At 43.7% G+C, this 24,198-nt stretch overlaps 1 protein-coding gene across 1 annotated transcript; it reads right to left on the bottom strand.

Annotated features, from left to right (window-relative positions):
• Positions 1-935: 935 nt before the first annotated feature.
• VEGFD (vascular endothelial growth factor D) lies at positions 936-24,190 on the bottom strand. The gene is made up of 6 exons (XM_037512678.2): positions 23,529-24,190; positions 12,299-12,509; positions 8,452-8,642; positions 5,544-5,692; positions 4,335-4,435; positions 936-1,644 (listed from the first exon to the last, which is right to left on the bottom strand). Exons 1-6 carry the CDS (start codon positions 23,616-23,618, stop codon positions 1,445-1,447), a joined length of 942 nt encoding a protein of 313 aa, XP_037368575.1. The 5' UTR covers positions 23,619-24,190; the 3' UTR covers positions 936-1,444.
• Between the last annotated feature and the right edge of the window lie 8 nt (positions 24,191-24,198).

The following is a 24,198-nucleotide window of genomic DNA, read 5'->3' as shown; positions in this document are numbered from 1 at the left end:
GAAAATCAGTACTGGTCATACAAATCAAAAAATCTGCAGGAGAAAGAATCAGAATAATTCATGAGAGTCGCGCTTAGCAAAGGACTTCGAGACTGGGTAAGCCACCTCACTGCTACGCGCACACGGTCATCCCTGCCATTCCATATGGTCAAACTTTTTTCCTTCACCAAACAAAAAAAAAAGATTACCCAGGCTCCCTCCTCTGCGTTCCTCGGCTGTAGACTCAGTGACAAGACATCTGTCAGTGAACCAGGGAATCCTCAGTGGGTATTTAAAAGAAGGTGGGTCTGGATTTACTGTGAGACGATGTAAAATGAATTTTTTTCTAACACCTGGAGAAAAACAGTGACAGCAACTTGGCAAAGCAGCACTCTATTTTAAATGACAGTGAGGGGGCACTGGGAGCAAAGCTGGGTCAAGGATTTTCTCGACCCCGGAGCCCAAGGGCAGCCCTTGTCTGGAAATCGGCAGTGCTTTGCACATGCAGGTTTTCCATTGGCACACGTTCTGGTGTGAAAGGGGCATATGTCCTCGCAGCTGTGGCAAAAGAAAATAACACGAGGATTCCGAATCAAGGACTACATTCAAAGGCTTGATTCTGCTCTGATTCCATTAAGTTTTTAGAGCAAAACTTCCAGATGTATATTTTAAGTGTCAATACAAATTCCTGAATAATTTTCCCACATGGACTCAAAATCTATTCAAGTCTGATCAGTAAGCACCAAGTGTTCTATTCATCCATGAATTTCTTGTTATATGAATCCGTGACATCACCTTCTTCAAAGAAAAAACAGACAAACAGGGACACGTGGAGTGAGAGATGAAGCCAGTCTTTTGCTGATCTGAACCTCTCCCTCAATCATTGTTTAAATCTGATCAATTTAGTTTTTTGCTTAAGATCTATAAACCAACAAATAACAATCAGGTTTTGCTTTTTAAAATAAATTTTTATTTAGGTAACATTGATTTATAACATTATGTAAGTTTCAGGTGTGCCACATTATAATTGGACATATGTGTAGGTTAAACCATGCTCACCACCAAAAGTCTAGTTTCTATCCAACACCCTACAACTGACCCCCTTTATCCATTTCACCCCATCTGAATGCCCTTCCCCTCTGGTAACCACCAATCTGTTTTATCTAAGAGGCTTTTGTTTTGTGTGTTTGCTTGCTTTGTTTCTTTATATTCCACATGTGAGTGAAATCATAAGGTATTTCAAAATTATAAGGATTTTCTTGATCTCACAATTTATCATCACTCTATAGAGACTCCTTTATTCTTTGGTTCTTCATTCATCTGTTTTACCATCAGATACAGCTTGGACACTCAAAAATACAGCTTAATAAGGGATCACATTGAATCAAAAAGGGATCGTGTTGAATCAAAATGACACTGACATGAAATGCCAATGGATCCAGTAAAAATGAACATGAAACACCATTCACCTGCACGTATCTGGGTGAAAGATCTTGTGCTTTTGGCAGCAGCTCTCCAGACTTTCTCTGCACTCAATGCAACTGCAGTTTTCTGGGTGCTGGATGAGATCTTGGGGACACGGTGTTTTACAGATGCACTCGCAACGATCTTCATCGAACTTCATGTGAGGCCCACATAGACCCAGTTCCTGGAGATGAGGGGGGTCTAAAGAGAAGCAGATGAGGGTTGGTGGAACAGCAATAGCGTGGAGAATGGGACCGCCAAAGTTCACATCATTCTAGAATAATTTGGATTCATTTAAGATTCTTTCCTATAGATCTCTGCTCCTAATATTTTAAGAGGGTGACGGAGGTTCACAATACAAACAGAATTCACATATTCTCACGTTTGTGATAAAAATGTTATAAATTGAATATTTTTATAAGATTTTTTAAAGAGAGTCTTCAGTTGGTGACTTGTTAGGAATGCAAACGTTCACAACCAAGTATTCACCATAAAATACAGGCGGTATAAGGATTGTGAATTTAGTCCTTCCCAGTTGTTAGCAGGGATTGAGAGGAGAATGGAACAGAAATGATGGCATTGTTGGGATACCCCTCATACCTTCTAGACAGTGGTGCATTTTCTCACTGCAGATCACAACAAGACATACAACAATGACCTTGAATTTTAATTCATCTGCTGGAAGATATATTTAGCTGAGAGAGGAGGGTCTGAGAAGTTTTTGATATACTGAGGTAGCAGATACTTCCAGGAAGTGTACCAAATTATTGGATAACTCTTACTCCACATCCACTTCTGATCAAATTGAAATTCATTGCAAAAAAATGGAAGAGATAGAAATTTCAGAAGAACTTGACTATGTCACCTTAGCATCTTTGCTAGAAGGTTTTGGAGGAAAGTGCATATTTAGTTTCTTCTCCAAACTGGCTTCTCTCCCATTTGCCTCATTTAGGCAATCACTCTTTTTTTTTTTTTTTTAATTTTCTAGACGCATGTCTTATTTATTTATTTATTTGTTTGTTTGTTTGGTTTATACATGCACTGGGTACAGTCAGAAGCGCGGGAGGGTGAGAGAATTCACCGGAGCCAGAGCGGGGAGCAGAACAGGCAGAAGGACCGAAGTACACTGCTGAGGGGAGCAGCGGGCGGCAGGAGAGGTCTGCGCGCCATGTGGGACCCTCCTCCGGGGAGCAGCCGGGGATCGAACCGGCACCGCAGTGGCAGCGGGCAGCTTCGCAACCCAGCGCTCAACCGCTGCGCCACCGGGGAGGCCCTAGGCAATCACTCTTGACTCACTTGCCATATTGATTCTAATCACCAAGTCAACCCATGCTGGCCTCCCTGACTGTGTTCTTTCTTCCCATCACCATTGTCACTGCTCCAATTTACTCAGTACCTTGTATTGTGTGTGTAATTGTGTGTGTGTGTGGCTGTCACTTACCTTGGCCACCACAGTTTTACTCCTCCGATCCATTATCAATGCAAATCACATCTCTACTACTTCAAGTACCTTAAAAGGATCCCCTTTTTCACAATAAAAGCCAATTTTCCCACTAGGATATCCAAGATGCTCCCTGACTGGACCCTACTAACCTCCCCGACTCCTCTTCTATCTCTTTCCCTCATATATTGCATGGCTCATACCAAATTATGGTTCTTTCTGCTCCCCTGATAAGCCAGGGTCTCTCAACTCCATGCCTTTGGCCTTGTCCTTTTCTCTGCTAGTCATCCTTCCCCCTGCTATTTCCCCAACTCCTGAGAGTTTGCTAAGTGCCCTTATTCTGTGCCTATTTCTACACTGTCCTTTCTTGCATTGCTTACATATTTCTGGTTATTTCTATGTTTCCTCCATTGAGTAAAAATCCTGAAGATTAGAGACCAGGTCTCATTCTGACATAAAATACACACTGGATGGGAATCTTCAGAGTTCCCATACACAGCCTGCTCCAGGACCCTAAGACATTGGGTCGAGTCATCTATTCTTGCCATATCTAATTGTTAATGACGTAACAAAACGGCACTCTCATGTCACCCAATCTGATAGTTTTGGGTTCATGATCTTTGAGGGACCAGGTGAAATGGGTGTTGGAAGGCTAGATCCGAGGAGATGCCATTCTGAGTTGTGTGAAGAGGAAAATGGGAAGCTTTGTCTTATGCCAGGGAGACAGACGTCACTTTGGGGCAAGAGAATAGTTTGGTAGGTAAGGAGCGCTTAAAGGATTTGCATGGATCACTAGGTGGCAGCAGAGATTCACTCAGAACCATTCAGGCAGGACCAACTGTGTTCTTGGACAGGATGGTTTAGGAAACACTAGGGGTTCAGTGAATTTCATTCAGTGTACTTGGCAGAGGCTGGTCACACATCCTCAAGGGCAAGTTAAAGTAAGAGAGACTGGATGTAGCAAAACTGATTCACGCAGCAACCAGTTAAGGGTGACACCCTGAAATATTCTACGTCAATTTCAGCCTTAGGGCAGTTGACGGCATGGTATCAGTGTGTTTTGTTTCCAGCCTTGTTCCATTTATCTTTTTTATCCATAAACCGATGGGATTTTTCAAAGCAAATTCTTGAAGTCATAGCTATCTTGAGGAATTTACAATATAGAACAAGGACCGCCCCCTCATCCATCCTTGTCCCTCTCTCGTTTCCTTTGTTTTATTGTTTGTTTAAACAGTTTAGAGCAACGATATGGATCTGACAAGATGCAACTGAATATTGGACTTGGATTCGCTAAGTCAAATGTGCTCACTCAGATTGTTGTGAGGATTGACTACTTAGCACATACAAAAGGCTTATGGCGCTGCCTGGTCACAGTAAGCACTCAATCAGTGCTAGTTTGTCAATGTGATTTTTATTATTACTATTACTGTTTCACTACAGTGATCATTACCTTCCATTCCAGCGAGGGGGTTCTCCTCCTGTAAGACACATTTACATATACTGTTATCCCAGAGCATGTCAATAGGACAGAGTTTCTTGGCATGGGAACAGCTAGGAAAAGAAAACAATAAACCAGATTTGAAGACTTTCAAGGGTAATCCAACCACCAGAACAATTTTTTAAAATGTTGACTACATTTCTGAGTGGAGAATAGTTAAGATTGTAAGGAACTTAATTCATATCTTTGAACTGCATGTTATTAGTAGTTCTGTAATTACAAATATTCTATTTGGAAACTGAGCTGTCATTGTGGAAAGTTACAATCTTTTGAAGAAGATTGGTGTTAAGACTATGCAAACTGGCTGTTAACAGAGCTTAGTTACCCAAAGTAAATATTGTTCTAACTTAGTTGCTAAGCATTATCCTCTTTAAAATGGAGATAAGAACATTGGCCAGGACACAGGAATATCCTAAGGATAAATGTTCCTTTTCTAGGAGCTTCCTCTACTACTTGAAAGAGGAAGAACTGTCCTCCTGGGTCAATGTTCGCTAACATATCACCACCACGCTCTGCCTCGCTTGTGTTATTCTTGCCAGATCTCAGTATCCACCTGATGTTCTCATGTAGTGTTTGTAATTGCCAGATTCGTTGGTTTCTCTATACTAGATTTTTTTTCAAGCCAATGATTCTTTCCTTGATTTCAGACCACTGCAAGCTACCATCATATGTCACATCAAGAAACACAAAATACTCTCAAAGTCAAATTAAGTTTAAGTCATTTTAATTTAAAATATAAGTTCCCATTTGGTAATCTTAAGAGGAAGGGAGGAAAGCTGTCAAGTTCAAATACAGATGGTTTAGCCAGTGACCCCAGGAATTGTCCCTAGCCCACCCGCCAACTTCAGACTTAAATGTATAATAGCCTGACATGAGTTTTATTTAAGGCCGGAGCAGTTTTCCAGTGTTAGTCCACGTGTGCTAAGAACAAAGGTGTCAACATGTGTGCACACTGAGTTTATAACCATTGGTTGTCCCACAGTTTACCACTAAGACTTAATAAAAATAATATTTTCGCCAAAGTTATTACTAGTAGATCTGGTTAGAAGGTAAAAGGTGAAAAAACTTAACGAGGAAGTGATAACTCTATGGTAATAAAGTCTTCACACATAGCTTTGGCAAAGGCAAGAAGAAGCTTAATCGAATACAAGAAATGCTTACAGATCTTCTTCTGGAATCTGGATGGATCTTCTGATAATTGAGTATGGATGGCGGGGAGCTGTTGGCAAACACTTACAGCCTGTATGGTTGGCGACCTTAACAGGCACTAATTCAGGGACCGATGTCAAAGGCACGGATATCTCAAAGAGCTGGAGGAAGGAAAGATAACCATAATACATAAACATTTCTAAAAAAATAATTTCTATAGTCTACATTTTTACCATTATCCTTTCATGGTGGTGCCTACCAAAGCGGCCCACAGACATTAGAACTAATAAGGGTAAGAGCTGGCATGATGGAAAGAAGATTGGGCTGGGACTCAGGAGAGTGAGGTTTAAAAACTTTACGAAGTATTTAACTTTGGTCAAATCTCTTCACTTTTTGGTATCACCAGCACCCTTGTCAAATGGTGGTGTTGGCCTCTGTTCTCTAAATTTGAGTGCCAGATTTAAGGATTAAATGAAAGTAGGACTATGCGTTCCTTTGACACCACAGTGAATGGGATATTGTTCAGAACTATTTGTTGAACCCTTCCCACACCATCTCCATTGAAGGAACACAGTTTCCTGTTCCTTGACTGGATCTGGCTGTGTGACTTGGACAGGACACAGTACCACTTCAATGCTGCTGCTGTGAGGGGCTTGTTTACCCACTTGGGTGCAGTGGCCATGAGAAAACGTGGATCTGGCAGGCGTGCTGGTCTTGGGGAGACACAGGGAACAGATCTGGACTCAATCTGTAGGCCAAGTAGTCCAACTGAGTCCACTTTAAACTAACTGAACCTCAGAAACATGAGAATAAGTCATTGTTGTTTGAAACCACTGGAATTAGAGTGTTTATTAAGCAACATTACATAGTAATAGCTAACTGTTGCAAGATCATTGTGCCTGGACAAATAATGATCACTAACGTGAGGATCACATTCTCTGTGTGTATATGCCAGGCCCTGTTGTAAGCACTTTGAAAATTAATTCATGTATCCCTTATAATCACATTATGGGAGGACTTTTTATCCACCCCACCCCTACTCTCCAGGTGAAGAAACACACACAGAGAGGTCACATAACGCGCCTAAGTCCAGATAAGTACTGATGGGAAGAGTAGGGGTTTGGACTCAGGTAGTCTACTCTACAGACAGGTGATGCTCTTCAGATGCCTCATGACTTTTGGAAATGAAACTGCTTTGACCCAAAGAAACAAGGTGGGTCTTGGCAAGTAGAAATGAGAGAAATGTCCATTACCTTGTTCTAGAACGGTTCTATGATTTATGAATGAATTTGAACTTGATTTTAATTGCTGCCCATTCAAATCACCATCCCAGGTCATCCTTACTACAGCCTTCACTTTGTTTCTAACAGGTGTTTCATAGACCAGTCGATAACTTTGGGATGAGAGGTGGTTCTTTAAAAACTATTGAAATGTCCAAATATGCATATTTGGAAAGAAAAACTGCTGTACACTTAAGAACATTCTTCAAAACGAATCATTCATTGGGTACCCCAGTCAAAATAAAGCACAGCTATCTGTTAAGTGGAAATAATCCATTAAAGTCGTGTTTATTCTGACCTTTGGAGATGTAATGGAACCTCCGTGGGTCTGAGGGAGACAGTGTTTTTAGAGTGTTTACTTTGCATCAACTTCTTGCGAAATTTTTCAGCTGTGCTCTAAAGAATAACATGGTCATTAACAAAAGCCTCTTATATTATGCAAGCTTTGTTTCCATTAACAGTTGACGCCTAGCCATATGTATGCTTTTTTTTTTCTAATTGGTCAGTAATTTCACAAGTTCCAAGACTTTCTGAGAGGATTCAGAGAAAGAACCTCCAGCTTCAGTATTTTAGGGTGTGCAAGGGAACAAAATTAAGGATAACTTTACCTAGTACTGAACAAATCAGCATTCCATTTTTCTCGCCCAATTGAGATAACTACCTAATGTGCATATATGTGGTGAATATGTCTTTGCGTTATACGACCTCTCTCACAGTCATGAGATTGTAGATTGTAGATTGTAACAGTAAATGTGACAATTAAGTATGACAACGTGCAGGAGGAACTGGCAACAGAGATCCAAGTGGAATGAATGTAGACTTAGAGCTTTCTCAGCTGTTTTCCTAAGTTTGTTATCACCACTCTCTCACGCAACACTGATTACACTTGACTACAACATGGTAGCGGTAGAGAGGAAAACTCATCCACTGAGCAAAAGGATATTACAAAATGCAGCAAGAAGACTTGTCTTTTGCATGGGACCCGAGGATTATTTCCAAAGGACTTCTGGTGTGATGCTGGGTGTTCTTCGCCAGCTCCCCCGCCGCCCTCGCCTGCCTCTCCCACCTGGCTGTGGCAGGATGCTGGCCCCCGCGTCTGCAGCACTAGGTCCTCTTGGCTCCCACACTCTCTACCTGCCCACTGCCAGCCAGTGAGCAGCCCTCTCCCCGCTGTCTGGGTCCCCACCCCTCGCTTCTGGGAGGCCACCAGCACTTCCTCCTTCCCTTCACCCTGTCCTCACCTGTTCACTGAACGATGATTCTCCCTCCCTCCATTCGAGCAACCCAGAACCTAGAATATACAAGACAGTGGGATGTCTTCATCTTTTTTATCTGTTCTAGTGACTTCCACTTGACTTTCTAATTCTTGACATGACAGCATCAGAGAGGCAGTAACTGAGGAGAGTTCAGACTCCAGAGTCCCACAGATCTGGGTCTGAGTCTCACGAGTTACCTCAGTGTACTCATCTATGGTTGCCCCCCCCCCACCAGCAGGATGAGAAGATGTCCCGGGAGCTCATTTCAGGGTCCCGTGAAGTAATCCCCAGAAAGCACTGGGCACAGGGCTCGGCAGCAAGCTGAGAGGGAGCTGTCATCACGGCCATCGCCCGGGCCTCAGAGAGGGCCCGCCGGCCGCCTACCTGTTTGGACACGTAGGAGGTGCTGGTGTTCACACAGACGAGGCTCTCGTCATTGCAGCAGCCGCCGCAGCGGAACACGCTCACGCAGGGCGGCTTGAAGAACTTGTTGGTGCTTCTTCCCAGCTCGCTGGCCACCTCCACGCACGTCTCCCGGGGGCTGCACTGGGTTCTCTGCCATTCCTCGTCTATCACTGCAGAGAGGCGGCTGCAGGTGAAAGAGCCCTGACGCCCCACAGGGGCCCGCTCATGCCGAACCCGGTATCTGCTCCTCGCGCTGGCAGATTTGACTGCCTGGATGTTTGGGTCATTTGTTCCAGCAAATACTACTTTAGAAAAATTAAAACCCGAACTTGCGTCCCTTCCTATTTACGCAATACAATATACAACCTATTGTGGGATATAATAATGTTCTTTTCCTCTGGGCACATCCAGAGAAGCTGATGGATGAGGGAGTACCAGGGAGCAGGTCCAGCAATAACGTGCTGCTTTCTAAGCAATTTCTGGACAGAGCTGGAGAGCGCTGCTACCTGGAGCAGGGGTGGGTAGGTTTTAGCATCCTTCGGAGACCCCTTTCTGTTGGTTGCCCAAGTAACTACGGTAGGACCCGAACCTAGAAAACACGTGAATGGAAATTTAAGTGGAACCCATCTTTCCTCGAGGGAGAGTTTTCTCACTTGCAAGCGCCCGATACCAGCGTTTACGTAAAACGCTGGAAGAAGCCTGTTTGCTTGCATGGAAGGAAAGATATCCTGGCCTTTCTAGCTAAGTCAAGGGAAACAAGAAAAAGAGACAAACCTCTGGGAGTAAGATGACATGCATTCTTGTAAAAGAGTACTTGTTTTTCTCTCACAGTTAATTTTTTTTTTAAATTAGATGTTGACACTGATACTTGATGTTGCATAGCCTTTCTACAGATGTTTTTGGGAAATGATTCAATTTTATGAGAAAGACAACCCTTACAGATGTCCTTTTAGCTTGCCATGGAACTGCAGGCTTTATTACCCGTTGGTGGGGGTGGTGGAAACGTCTTGTGGCAGGTAGTTTCTATACTGACCACCTATGATGCCCGCCTCCTGGGTTTCTCGCCATCATGGAGACTTGTCTTCTGTTTGGGGGGGGGGGGCTAGATCGTGCGACTCACTTCTTATGAAGACAATATATCAAAAATAATGGAACGTCTCTTTTGTGACTAGGTTCAGAAAGACTGTGACACTCATCTTGCTCGAAGCCTCTGGTGGGCTCTTTCTCTTGCCTTCTGGGCTTATAGGCATGGGTGAAGCAAGCTGTGTGTTGGAAAGGCCCACAGTGGCCTGTGAGGAACTGAGTTTTGGCAAAAGCCACTGAATGAACTTGGAACATGTCCTGCCCCAAGTGAAGCTGGAGGCAGTGCCAACCCCGTGACTGCAGCCTCTAGGTAAGTTACTCTAGAGAGAGACCCTAAAGGAGAGACCCCCATCTATGCCAGATCTGCATTTCTGACCACAGAAATGGTGAGAGAAAACATGTTGTATTAAACAGCTAAGTTTAGGGGTAACATGTTTTGTAACAATACATAAACTCTTCTCCATTTCTCACCCAACTTCAAAAATTTTTAATGGTGGGCCTCCCCGGTGGCGTAGCGGTTGAGCGCTGGGTTGTGAAGCTGCCTGCGGCTTCTGCAGCGCCGGTTCGATCCCCGGCTGCTCCCCGGCCACCGGAGGAGGGTCCCACATGGCGCGCAGACCTCTCCTGCCGCCCGCTGCTCCCCTCAGCAGTGTACTTCGGTCCTTTTGCCTGCTCTGCTCCCCGCTCTGGCTCTGGTGAATTCTCTCACCCTCCCGCGCTTCTGACTGTACCCAGTGCTTGTATAAATAAATAAATTAATAAATAAATAAAAATAAATCTTTAAAAAAAAAATTTTTACCGGTGTCTCCCCAGGTCATTCTGAATTTCCTTACATGTGAACATGTTCAAGCAGAAGGGATAGCGAGAACTCCCATCTGAAGTATACAGACATAACACATTGTTGGAGATCTGTCCCTGCTGTCTAAACTTTCCCCTTAAAACATCTTTTCCATGTCTGTCTCCCCTCCTCCCCGTCCCAGTTTTCTTCACATGTTGCTTCTTCAATCACCAAAAACACAGTATGCATGATTTTTGGCCCCCTGAGAAATGCACCATGCTACACAACGTGCCTCAACTTTGTTTTTTCATAATAAAATCTTTTATCCTAAGAAACCATTTTTATACTCCCAATGATGAATATTTATATGAAGCGCCAGAAGGCTGTAAACACGAGAGATAAATTACCCAACTAGGCATTAATATGGGTGTTTTTAATTCCATATGTGAATCATGAATCCTTGAAAAAAACAAGTAATCAACTTATGAAAATATTCCTTGTTTAAAATTCAGCTTAAATATTTAAGCTTTTTAAAATAAAATTAAGCTTTTAAAGTCGCAGCATAAGATTTTAATCCAAATTCCGTGAACTATAACCAGTGGCACTGGCTGAAGTTTCATAATCCAGCTCCTCTTTCCCACTGCCCTGCAGGGCTGCTGCGCCTCAGGGAGGGTTGACAGAAATTATAACTGGTGTGACACATGGATTTGATTATTTCCAGCTTCCAGTTTAGTAACTTATTTTATTTTTGCCCGGGAGTTGGCTTTTAGCAATGGGACTAAGGAAACCTATTCCTTCAGGGCTAGAAACTAGAAAAAGGGAACCTGAAGTCTTTGACTACAGAGTGACAGTTTAGATCTTAGGTAAGATGGTCATGAACCACACCAACAGAGAATAGGACAAACAAAAACAAACCAGAGGCACATTATATGAAAAAAAAAGGACTTAGGGCTTCCCTGGTGGTGCAAGGGGTTAAGACGCAGCACTATGAAGCTATCTGCAGCCTCTGCAGCACGAGTTCGATTCCCAGCCAGGGAGCTACCCACATGGCGCAGCAGACCTCTCCTGTCTCCCCGCTGCTCCCCTCAGCAGTGTATTTCAGTCAATCCTGTTGTGTTTCCCCACTCTGTCTCTGGTGAATCCTCTCATCCTCCGCACCTCTGGCCTACACCTCAGGTTTTGTATGCATAAATAAAATAAATCTTACCCCAAAAAGTGTGATGCCAAATGGTGGGGGGGCACACAACTTAATCTGGCAACCACGCCGCTGCCCATGGCTCAGTACACAGTGGTCTTAAAAAGAGGCAGCTCTTCCTGCCTGCTTGTGTCTATGCAAGTGTACTTTACTTTTCTGTCCCTCTCCTAATAAACTTGCTCTTTAAATATATATATAAAAAGAAGAGTTGCCATCCCTTTGTGAGGTGCAGTCATTTCCTTTATTTCAAATGATGTTACTTTCTAGTCTGGGGTTTGGATTCTTTTGTCTAGAAAATTCCCCCCTCTAGTATCCTCCTGTAATAGCAGTAGGCATTATTGCAACTCAACTTCCAACATCTACTTTTCATTTTTACTAAACATCAGAATTTTGAAGAAATAAACAAGCTATGCCTTTTGGATGCTCCTTGCTTAGGAATTCCCGGGTCGTTTTATTTCCTTATGTAGGCTCAGTGATTTCTTTTTCTATTAAGAACACTCTTTGCCTTCACATCTCTGACTTAAAGATCATTCTCATTTCCGAAGCATTCTTTTGTGTTGGCTTTTGATCTCAAAAATATTGCGTATATCTCTCTGGGGAGTATACATGGCAAACGGGGAGTCTCCACTGATACCAAAGTCATGACGTCAAAGACCCGCTTTGGGGCTCCCTGACACGTGCATGCTCTACTCAAGCTTTTGGAAGAAGCTGGTGCATGTGTCACTATCTGATAGAGAGCGAGAATCGGCCATGCACGCGCACGTACCTACCTTTGAGTGTTTCCACGTCATAGAAAGTTGCCGCAAACCTGGTGGACCGGTGGGACGCTGAGCGAGAGTCCGCGCTGGGAAAACTTTTGAGCTTCAGTCGGCATCGCCACAGCTTCCAATCATCAAAATGGGTGATTCGCAGCAGTTCCTCCAAACCAGAAGCCGCCCGGATCTGTTCTTCGGAATGTTCCAACATGGACCGAGAGGCCCGCTGCAAACCAACAAATCAAAGTGTTGGCTTAAAAGCAACATCCCAAAGTGTTAGTTTGTATTGATGACCTCCATTGCAAACACACATGCAAACAGGGCAGCAAAGAAATTAGAGATAATATGCAAATATATACTAGAAACTAGGGAAAATGGATTCTGCCAGTATTTTTGATTCACATTCTGTTCAATTATGAAAGAGTCAAAGGAATTACTTATTCCCCCTAGGTTCTCAGAAAATTTAAAAAATACAGCAAGTTGAATGGTGGACTTCAAAAGGTCACATCCACATCCCCCACCCCTTCCCCCTCCCAAACTTGTGACTGTGACTATTTGACAAAAGAAACTTTGCAGATATAATAGAGTTAAGGATCCTGGGAAGAGAGCACCCTGATGATGCAGGCGGACCCTAAATATAAACGTGTTTTTATAAGAGACAGAAGAGGCCAAAACTCAGACGCATGGGAGGTCTTGGGAACGCAGAGGCAGAGATTAAAGTAATGCAGCCACCAGCCAGGACCGCCTGGAGCCCCCAGCAGCTGGAAGAGACAAGGAAGGATTCTCTCCCCGCCAGAAGATTTTAGAGGGGCCACAGCCCTGCTGACAATTTGATGTTGGAATTCTGGATTCCAGAACTGTGACAGAATGAATACATTTCTATTGTGTTAAGTCACCCGGTTTGGGGTCAATTGTTACAGCACCCACAGGAAACAATTTTTTATCATATTAGTGTCATGACTCCAGCCAAGGATAATTGTTTCTAGCAATGCTATTTGTCCGAGAAGCTGATCCATAATGTCTAGTCACACAAGAACAATAAAAATATCGGATGGTTTCACTTATAGAAGGAATGTAGAGGAACCAAAAAAGGGATCAGGGGAAAAAAACTATAATAAAGTGAAAATTAAAATCAACAGGCAACCAGAGACCAGAGACATTCTGTCGGGGAGGAGGAAGGAGAAGGATCAAGACAGGGGTGGGAAGAGCACAAGGGACTATGGTGATGGTGCACAGGTGACTTGGTGGCGGGAATTTCACGGGAAAACATACATTGTACAAAAATGAAGGATGATTTTATATATATCTATATATATAAATATATAGATATATAGATATAAGCCCGATAACCCAAATTTTCTGACTTCCAGCCCTCTTTTTGATCTGTTTACTACTTCAAAGACATGATTTTTTTCCCTATAAAATACATTACTAGGATTTACATGAAAAATTTGCTTTTCAGTTACACAGCTGTATTGGCTGATAAAAGTGGCTGACAAAATTTTCTATGAGAAAAAATGACTTGGCCAATCAAAGATTTTTATTTGCTGCCATCCTTGAGTACAGACTGATGTACTGACAATTTGATGTTGGAATTCTGGATTCCAGTACAAATTGTACAGAACTTCAGAGTTCTACAAGTTTCCATTCAAGCTCAGAAATATTTTTAAACTATTCAGTTATGAGAATTCAGGAGAAAATACCAAGTCTCTAGGTGGAACTAAAGCCATGGAATGGTGCATCCGACTTACATCATCATCAAGAATGCAGTGTTTACTCAAGTCCTCGGCTATTTACGCAAACTGTAAGTCTCAAAATTTAAAAGCTAGTGTGAAAGAAATAACTGGGACATTGCAAACAGTCCTTTTGCTATTACAAGCGGAAATAGTATAATTCAACATAAGCAGAAACTTGACAACTCCTCAGGGTGTTTGTTCACACAGGGTCCAGAATGGCAGTTTATTCCCAATAGGTCTGCTGCACTGGTTGGTTTTTGTATAATTAACTTTATATTAATTATATATATAATAACTTTATATAATAACTTTATATATATATAACTTTGTGTTAATTTTATATATATATCTGCTTGGGCAAGACAAAGATTAAAATTGAAAAGTGTAAATATAGTCCCCAATCCATATCTAAACCATTGGATTCAATGGCTTAAACTACACCAAACCTTTGCCAAACATGTTGCTCATAATGTCCTCCTGATGTCTGATGGAGGTACTAATCAACTAGAATAATTAGCAAGAGGAAGGAAACGAAGCAGGGTAAGCTGCTTTTTATTACACCAGGATCTATTTTTTTGTAATTAACCCAGTCTGTTAGCATTTTCACTCCTAAATAATGAATCCTCTTAATTTGTTGGTCACTGCAAGCCAAATTCTGGATCATGTGGTTTTTTTTAAAGCCTTTGCAAAATTTTACTATTATTTGAATGCACGCTGCTTTCTGCAGCATGATACAAAGGGAAGTCCCCGTTCCTTTGTTAACATCTACGTTCTCATGGCATTCTCCCCCAAGGAAGCAAGAGCATGTCCAGATGTCAGGTTCAGGCAGTAATATAGGCCAAGGGTGACTAAGATGGGAAGGAAGCTGTCTGGAAAGATACCGTGGCGGGTTTGTGGGAGAGACCTGGCAGGTTCCGCGTGGTAGGGAAATCAAAGCCCTCTGGGTCCTACTTATCCGAACTCTAAGTTTTCATCCCTTCTCCCTTCTCCCCACAAAATATCTAATCAGGTAACACATTCAAAGAATGAACAGAGACATGACTTGGGGGTCTCAAAGAGCTACGCTTAAGAAAACTTCAGAGGTTCATTTAGGTTGGCCACAGAGCAGGTTTTAAAAGTGGGGGGACTGACGAATCAGATTAGGAATAGCGGTTAGTACGGTGAGGTGCCACTCCACATCCAGCGCAGGGCTGTCATCAGAAAGACTGACCATCCCACGTGTCGTTGGGGATCCAGAACAACGGGGACTCTCCTTCGTTGCTGGGAAGGGCCCTGTCACCATGGAAAAGAGTTCAGAAGTTCTCGAAAGAGTTAAAACATAAATTAGCCATAAGCTCAACCAATTGTCCTCCTAGGTGTCACCCAAGAAACAGGAAACAGATTCTTGGCTGTGTGGGGCTGGGAAACAGAATGAGGGGGAATTGTAAACAGGCACGAGGGGCGGTGGTAAGAGGCGCGCCGGCTGCAAGACTTAGAGAATGGACTTGCAATCACTGTATTCCTTTAAAACATGACTAGGTACTAGGTACATTTTAGAGTATGTACATTGTGTAACAAGAGAGCTGTTGAAAACAAAAAAGAGGAAGGATCAGAAGCTTGCAGACCACGCTACGTGTAGCTGACGCAGGAGGCCATGGAAAGCACTGGAGAGCTGGAATATCAGTGGACCCCATTTCACTGGCTCGCTCTTCCGTTCATTTCTTTTCCCTTTGGCCTCAGAACTGTCTAGTTAAAGCTTTCTTAGCTAGGTGTTACCTTCTCAGGGAAACCTCCCCCACCGCTCCCACCACTGCCGAGGCTGAGGGGCTCTGTCACAGGGGTCCCTAGCACCCCATCCTTCCCTTTCCAGCGCTGACCACCACGGACACTGTCATTCCTTGCTCAGTGCCTGTCTTCCCCACTGGACCAATAATGATATGTCTTATTCACAACACAATAGTAAGAGTTATGTAAGTATTTGTTAAATCTGTGCATATACAAGCTGATTCATGAGAAGCTGTAGAACATTTAGCCCTGAAATTATTCATTTATTCAAACTGCATCACTTACCTTTGAAGGATCTTCCTCCAGGTGTCCCCCTACCTCATCCAAACCAAATGCTACTTCTTCCATCAAGTGTTCTACGGGGTCCCTACCTTGCCTGTATTATTTATGAATGTATTGCACTTCCCTTACGAGGCTGAGCTCTCCTTGAGGGTAAAATACATGTCTGGTTCATGTTTTCACATAATAAGCATTTCATACATGTCTGATGAAGAAACTTATGCATTCAGGCATTTCACAGATAGCAACTGGGCCCAGGTTTGTGGGGTCTATTTAGCCTTTTGTATGGAGCACTGCTTCTCAAAACTTAGTATGTGTACTGATTCCCTGGTGATCTTGTTAAGCAGATTCTGATGCGAACGGTTTGGGGTGAGAACTAGGAGGCTGCATTCCCAACAAGCCCCCAGACACTGGCGGGCTGCTGTCGGCTGGGAAGCCCACTTGGAGAAGGAAGCACCTGTAGCAGACGTTCTCCGCCTCGCCTTCTTTGAACTTACCTGGGAAGAAGCTTCAAAGAGATACCAAGGTTCTATCCTCAGAGATTCTCAATTTATGGGTCTGGGCCACAGCTTTGCCATGAGGCTTTTTAAAAACTTCTCGAGTGTTTGCTAGTCTTAGGGGAAACTGGGTGAGAGCTAGACAGGACTTCTCTATACCCTCTTTACAAGTTTTCTGTAAATCTAAAAAGATAAAGATCTTCCCAAATGATCAGAATTGAACTACTCAGTTGGGGGACGCGGCAAGTTGGCCCGATCTACAGGCAAGTCCACCAGGGAGCAACAGACAGCAGACGCACGCACGCACAGCAGAGCAGCTCATGGTTTAAGCCCCTTTGAATTACACCTTGGGGAGTCTGGGGGGATAGCTCCGGACTAAGCATTCTGACAGAATTATACCCTGGATTCAAATATTTCTATTCGAAGCCTGTTCCTGACTCGAGTCACCTGATCGTTGTTTGTGGGCCAGTTTCCCACCTGGCATCACTTTTGCAAGACTAAAGAGCAACAAGGCTGTTTTGCAAGCTTCACAGCATGAAGAGGTCGAAGCGACTGAAGAAACGCTACTCAAAACTCCCAACAGGCCAACAGCAGCCCTTCCTCACAACAGAACGAAAAAGAGTCAGTGCTGCTGTCACCTACCACGGTTCACCAGGGAAGTGTAAAGAACAGCCCTTTCACAAGCCAGCCTGTGCAACAGCTGAAGGGAAATAGAAATAAGAACAGAAACACGGAACATAACAGGATCGCAGCTTGGGGCATCGGCTACGTTCAGAACTGGGCTCTGGAATTGCTGAGCTGGGACTCTCTACTTTCTGCAGAGAACCGCACAGGCTTTTCTTGGGATAAAAGATGTGGCATATATACACAACGGAATTCTTCTCAGCTACTAAAAAAAAAAAAAAAAAAAAAAAAAGTCCTCCCATTAGCAACGACGTGGAGGGAGCTAGAGTGGATGAGCCTTAGTGAAATAAGCCAGATGGAGAGGGACGCCGTATGTTTTCACTCCCATGTGGTACAGAGAGAAAACAGATGAACTAAATAAAACAAAAATAAACTTTTGGACTAAAAGATCAATTAGCAGTTATCAGAAGGGAGAGGGAAGGGGGGTGGGTGAGTTGGGACAGGACAATGAACGACGGATTTGGACATGCAGCCGCGGACTTAATGTGGCACCCGCTTGTCTCAACGACGAGCCCCTGAAACGTGCATGATGGTCTAATGCGGTGCTACTTCAAAAAAGAAAAAGGCTTTTCTTCGGCCATTCCAGTCACATATCAGAGAGACTTTTCCTGTTCTAGATGTGGGAACCAGACTTGCGGTGGCGAACACAATGTAGCATAAGCAGACATCAGAGTAGAAGGCTGAGAATGTATTTAGGCATAAACCAACGTGACTTCAATGACAGAATGAAAAATAAATACTAAAGCAAAGGAAAGAGTTGAACAACAGGCAAAAGATCCCCCCTGTTCTAGATACAGAAAAGGAGGTCCGCTTTGCCCAACGCCTCCCTGGATTTCCTGAAAGCTTCCTGGACAGGGGAGAGCATGCAGTGGGCTGTTCAAAACTGGCTTCAATGCAATTGCAAGTGGGGCAATGCGGGCCTCTGGCAGTTAAACACACACCGTAGGATCCAGCAGGCCTCTGCTGGAAACTGGCCCTTGGCAAAGGAGGACTTATGTTCACACGCAAGCCTTTACACCAAATATGCTTGAGGCGCTTTCTTTGTCATAGTAAAAAACCAAAAATAAAAACAAAAAACAAAAACTGACCTGGAGCCACCCTCCCCTACAGTCAGTGGGTGTGGGGTGAGGCGCACTGTGCCCCCTCCATCCACGGAGCACCACTGAGGAAGACAAGAATACACTCCTGTTCTCACAGCAACTGGGATGGATCGCCAAGGTTCCAGATTGTACCATTTCATTTAGCTCATTCTCACAAAACCCAAACCACAGCGATGGAGACCAGATCAGAGCTTTCCAGATGCTGAGAGGGAGGAGCACTGTGCAAGGGCAACAGCAATGATGCTTCTTCTGTATCCGGATGGCAGTTACGCAAACCTGTACACACGGTGGCACCCGTAGAACCGCGAAGGTGGTGATTCTACTATGCAATCACTTACAAAACAAAACAAGCTGCTGTGGAACACAGGCAGAGCTCCTGCTTAGCTCTTTGACTGAGGGTCAAGTATTGACCTTCCTAGGATGGCATGGCCGGTCACCTCACACACCTCACACGTGGGGACGACATGAGGGAGACTCAGCAGAAAGGGGTCAGGCTGAGGGTCTTTGAGAAACGTCACTTCCTTTCTTCTTTCACAGGGGCAGGTATCCGGTCCTGGCTTGGGCTTAGCTGTCTGTTTTATGGCCCTTGGTATCGCTTAGCAACTACAGAGGTGAGTTTGAGAAGAGCAAGACGGGGCAACTCCATAGTAAATGAAGATGACAAAGAAACATCTTTTCCAGGGTAAATCAAGGACAAACTTTTTTTTTTCTTTTCTTTTCTTTTTTTTTTTTTTTTTTGACATTTCTTAGAGTCTTTTTCAGATGAAAGGCCAATTTCCAAGTCTCTACTCAGGCTTTACATGTCTTGATAGATGGTTGAAAGAAGCGCAGCCCCCTCTTCTTAAGCCTTTGTGCTTTGTTATTAGGTTCTGGGGTTACTGAGAACAGATGGTACCCAGCGGAGGGTGTTCCCACTGGGGACAGGGAGGGAATGCACAGCTGGTGATGACCGTTGCTGTGCGACTGTGATGGGCCAGCCAGGGTCTGGTCATGCTTCTCTGAATCCAGAAACCTGGCAGGGGCTCAAGCTACCAGCGGGTTGTTTTCTTACGTACTTAAGAAACTCGGGGTGTTTCATTCAATTTCCACCGAGGAAAGGAACTACAAACACAGGGGCAGTGTGTGTGTGTGTCCCTGCAGGCCATGCATTTGTGTGAGCGTGTGTCTAGCTGTCTGGATATTGTCAGGGGATGCTAGGAGGCTAAGAGGCCTGGGTCCTTTACATCCTCCAATTTGAAGATCGTAGGTGATTTTCTCCCCAGCCAGACTGCCTGGCATATGAGATGTTTACATCCCCCTTACATGTGTTAAATCTTTACTCCAGAAAACTGCCTTCACTCCCACTGATGCATCTGGGTTTAGGAAATGTGGTGGCAGGTAAGTATGGGATGAGATCGAGTGGCAAAACCCTCTAAATGGATGCTCTGAATCACCCAGGAGTATGGAGTCCTGAGGTCTGTTAGAGGCTCATCATCACTGATCTCAAAGATCCAGAGCCCAACGTCTAAGAAAATCCAGAGCCTGCATGGTAATCAGGTTCTTACTGAAAACAGGATCACTGCTTACCCCCGCTCCCCAAGAGAAGAGTCTTTCTCAGCCCCAGTGGTGTTAGGCTACGTGACCTGCTTTGATCGACAAGCTGTTACGAGATGAAGTGTGCCGCAGGCTGGACATGTGCTTCTGATCGCAATCTTCTATGCCTGAGCCCATAACTGTGAGCCCTGCCCCTGCTAGCACTGATGCAAGGTGGGTGAGAGGCATGTGGGACGGACCCGCACTCAGTCTGTCTCGAGCCCTGGCACTCAGCACAATATGCCCCTATTGAGCCGTCTTCCAGAAGACGCGGGGATCCCATGTCAACATCAGCGGCTCTCCTCTTTCTCACCAATAGCCTCTGCAAGGTCTGGGACCACCCAAACCCTGCTGTCTCCATGGGAAGATAGCACAGGATGATTATACTGTCTCGAAAAAATGCATCCAGACCACCCATGATGACAATAGATGTTGGAGACTAGGTCATAACCCAGGTAACTCAAAATCCTAGATAGCTCGTCCATCAGTCAACAAATCATTATTTTTTTTCCGGATCCAGCCACTATTACAGGCTTGGCATTAGGGGGTTGGAACGGCAAACAAGATCATGGTAAGTTCCTGTTCTCAAAAAGCTCTCACTCCAATGGAAGGCAACAAAGCAATAAACTTATACACACAGCAAATGAAAAGCTGCCAGTTGCTGACACATACTATGAAGAGGACAAAAGAGTGTCAGGAGAAAGGGAAGGATTGGCAAACGACAACCCATGGGCCACATCCAGCCTGTTGTCTATTTTTGGGTGGGCTGCAAGTTAAGAATTATTTCTTACATTTTTTAAAGGCTGAAAGGAAGGAAAAGCAGAATGTTTCATGATGCCCGAAAATGGGATACAAGTCAAATTTCAGTGTGCAGATAGTCCGTCTGGAGAACAGACACCCCACATGAGCTGCCTGGCTACTTCTCCAAGCTCAACAACTGCAGCTCTGGCTTCCACTCGCCCCACGCCACAGAGCCCTGGGCTAATTCCTGAAGACACTACACAGTGATGAATGAAGTTGAACCAGAGAGCTCCCCCGACCCATCGCTCCTCTCCTGCCGGGCATGGATTTTCTTCAAGGTACTCATCACCTCGGACATGTCAGGGATCTACATGCTGCCTGCCTCCACCTCCACACTGGGAATGAAGTGCCATGAAAACTGAAACATTATCTCATTTCCCACTGCATTTCCAGCACCAAGATCAGTGCCAAAACACAGTAGGTCCTCAACAAATAGATGAATAGGCAAATATTGGAAAACTCAAATGAAAGGCTTTCATTGCAGGGGGCCTCAGAGCATCTTGGCTATATAGGGCCCCGAGCTTCTTAGTAGAGACTGTAATAACTGGTGGGGGCAGGTGGAGGGAGAGTTCACCACCATAAAGCACCCTAATTACATTCCCAATTACACATTGTTTCCCACCTTCTCTGCCAATCTCGACTGGTAGGAAAGAGATGAGCTTCAAAATGTGCTCCTCTAGACAGCTGTCATAAGGCTAAAAGTGCCTGCAAGTTCCCGATCTTATTTATATTGAGTTCTACGAGGAAGCCTCCATGCCTCCATCTAAATACTAAATTTTCAGTCTTTATGGCTTTCTGATGCAGCCCCCAGAGGGGGCCGTATAACGGACCTCATTTAACATTCAGCTTGCATACTATTTTTTCCCCCCTAGAGTTCTTAGGCTCTAGAGTAAAGGTTTACTCACAATTCTACTTCATTTTTTTAGTTTAAAAATGTCAAACAAGGAAAGACACTGGATCCAGAGCACCAGTGATATGCTATCGTGAAATGAAAACTTCAACCACCAGTTAAAAGTGACTAAGTGTGTAATTTGACATAGTTAACCAGAAGGTCACTAATGAAGAAGAAATGAATGGAAAATATTACAAATGCCAAGGACTGTACCAGATGGAAAGGTTAACAAAAGCTTATTGGGCCACTGGACTCACCACATCATGGACTTTCCTGTGCAGACGGGCCCTCACATGCCCCCCTGTTTCTACTTCCGAAGTCATGCACAGGAAAGTCTGTGATGTTGTGAGTCTGTAACTGCTTTCTTCCAGCTCCCCATTAAGTGTATGTATTAGCAGTAAATCTGGAATATTTAAAGCCTCACTGTGCTCACACCGCCTGAAGAATTCTTCATGTCCGAGCTCTCAAAAAGAGTCAAACAACCTAAGGAATGTTACTTATCCCCAACAATTTAGTCTCCTTTTATACCATTGAAGAAATCAACATTTTCAAACTATAACTGAACCATTTAAAAACTCCATGCAATAAAACTAGCAAAAATAATGCCAGGAACCCAGATCATCAAAAGGATTCTTGAGCTTTGTGGATATAAAAAAAAGTTGAACAGCTGTATTTGCTTCAAGCAGGTCGAAGTTTTCCTCCTATCACATTGGCTCAAAATTTGATTCCCTTCTGCCTGCCTGACACCAAGACCCAATCTCCAGGCTGGTGGCAATGACATTGGCATGGATGACAGGGACCTCCCCCATGCACATTTGGAACTTGGAATTTGAGAGGGGTAGATGGCCCTGGACAAGATGACTCTCTACCCAGTGTTCAACTTCTTTTTAATTATCACCCCCCCATTCCCTCTCCCCAATATTTTTAAACGTTTTTCTCCATGAAATTTTAATATAGATACACTGTGCCTCTATATTGTGTGTCTGTGCTTTCAGCACAAGAGAAAAGGCTTTTTCACACCCAAGGACCAATATCCCCCTGCTGGGGGCGACATCACCTCACCTCTGTTGAAAATGCATGTCCTAGCAGCAGCTATGAAACCTCAAGTCCACATTGGATTGTTTGTTCACAGCCAGAAATTTCTAAATCGATAATGATTTTGCATCGCATCAGTCAAAACAATTCTATTGGAATCATGTTGAAAATAAAAAGCTGAAAAAATACGGATACTTTCTAGGAGATACAGACAACTGAATAAAATGAGGCTTGGCCAGTGCATGGCAGTCAAATGCTTTTAGCATCACTCTCGATTCACCGGGCTTGAGCTGACATTGGCTCACAGAACCAAAGATCTGGTTGCTGTTAAATTTTGCACATTTCCAGGAGCAAAACCCCAAAATGACTCCTGAGAAAACAATTTTCTAGATGGTGGCCATGTGTCACTGGGAACACCAGATAGAAAATGTCTTGCAGAACGCACGGAGTTTTCCATTTACAGGGCAAATTAATATTTGTTGCTCACAAATGACCTGAAAATAAATGGCTTACAAAGTTATCTGTATCATAAAAACAAATCAGCGCTTCACTAGGAAATCACTGTGCCATCTGTATATACAATTGAGGGGACACTTCCACATCTGAAAACATAGCAGAATACTCACTACTGTTCCATTACATTATTACATCTCCAAACTGCCCCCTCCCAATGTAAAACGGTATTTTCAAACACTAAGAATCACAGTGAGTCTAAGAAACACCACATTACCCCCCAATACAGGCTAGCTCCTGCCCACTGTCAGAGTTCTGCATTTTTATATTGCCTCAAAAATAATGGGGGAGGGCAGAGAAAGTTAGACCTCTGTATAAATAAAAAAAACAATAAAAAAGGTCTGCATTGCATTAAAAGTTGAGCTCACCTACCTTCACTGGTCCATGTTCATAACTGGAGCTCTCCACCAACTGCAGATAAGACATCATGAAAATATTCACCACTGCCCATTGTCTGTACATTTTGAGTATTTTAATATCCACCGATTACCAAGCAGTTGACATCAGGTAGCTAGAGCAAACTGTTTTAAAAGGCATTCTCCAGAAGGAAAGTTCGAAACCCCAAGACTTCACATGGAAAAACAAATAATCAGTTGTGATCAAAATCCAATGAAATGACTTCAATTAGTCAAGGTAGGTTTTTGCACAAGCTTACGGGGGAAAGAGATGAAAAAATTTTAAAATGTTCTCATTTTCTAAAAATCATCAGGAGGTGGATATGTCTTCCATTAGAAATGAGAAAACACTCTAAATCCATTTCGTGTTCAGCCAATTTAAAAAAAAAAAAATCTCTCCAGCCTATGCCCCAGGTTCTAGTTGCTTCTAAGGAGGTGGCGCGGCCACCAACGTTTGCAGCTACAGAAGGCTGGAACCCAATTATGGATTCAAACTTTTTTCACAACCTCAAGGAAGCATGCAGAGGCATGTGTCTTAAATCTGACACAGATTTTGGCAGAAAATGCAGGGAAGTCTTGGCTGTGATCCTGTCTCATCCCTACCAATAGCAGGGCAGATTAAAAAAAAAACGGACTAAATGCTCAGA

Source organism: Talpa occidentalis, unplaced genomic scaffold (assembly GCF_014898055.3).
Source record: "Talpa occidentalis isolate TD23 unplaced genomic scaffold, MPIMG_talOcc4v2.1 talOcc4.15, whole genome shotgun sequence".
NCBI lineage: Eukaryota > Metazoa > Chordata > Mammalia > Eulipotyphla > Talpidae > Talpa > Talpa occidentalis.
The sequence above is the reverse complement of the archived record's forward strand: the minus strand, read 5'-3'. Positions and strand labels throughout refer to the sequence as shown.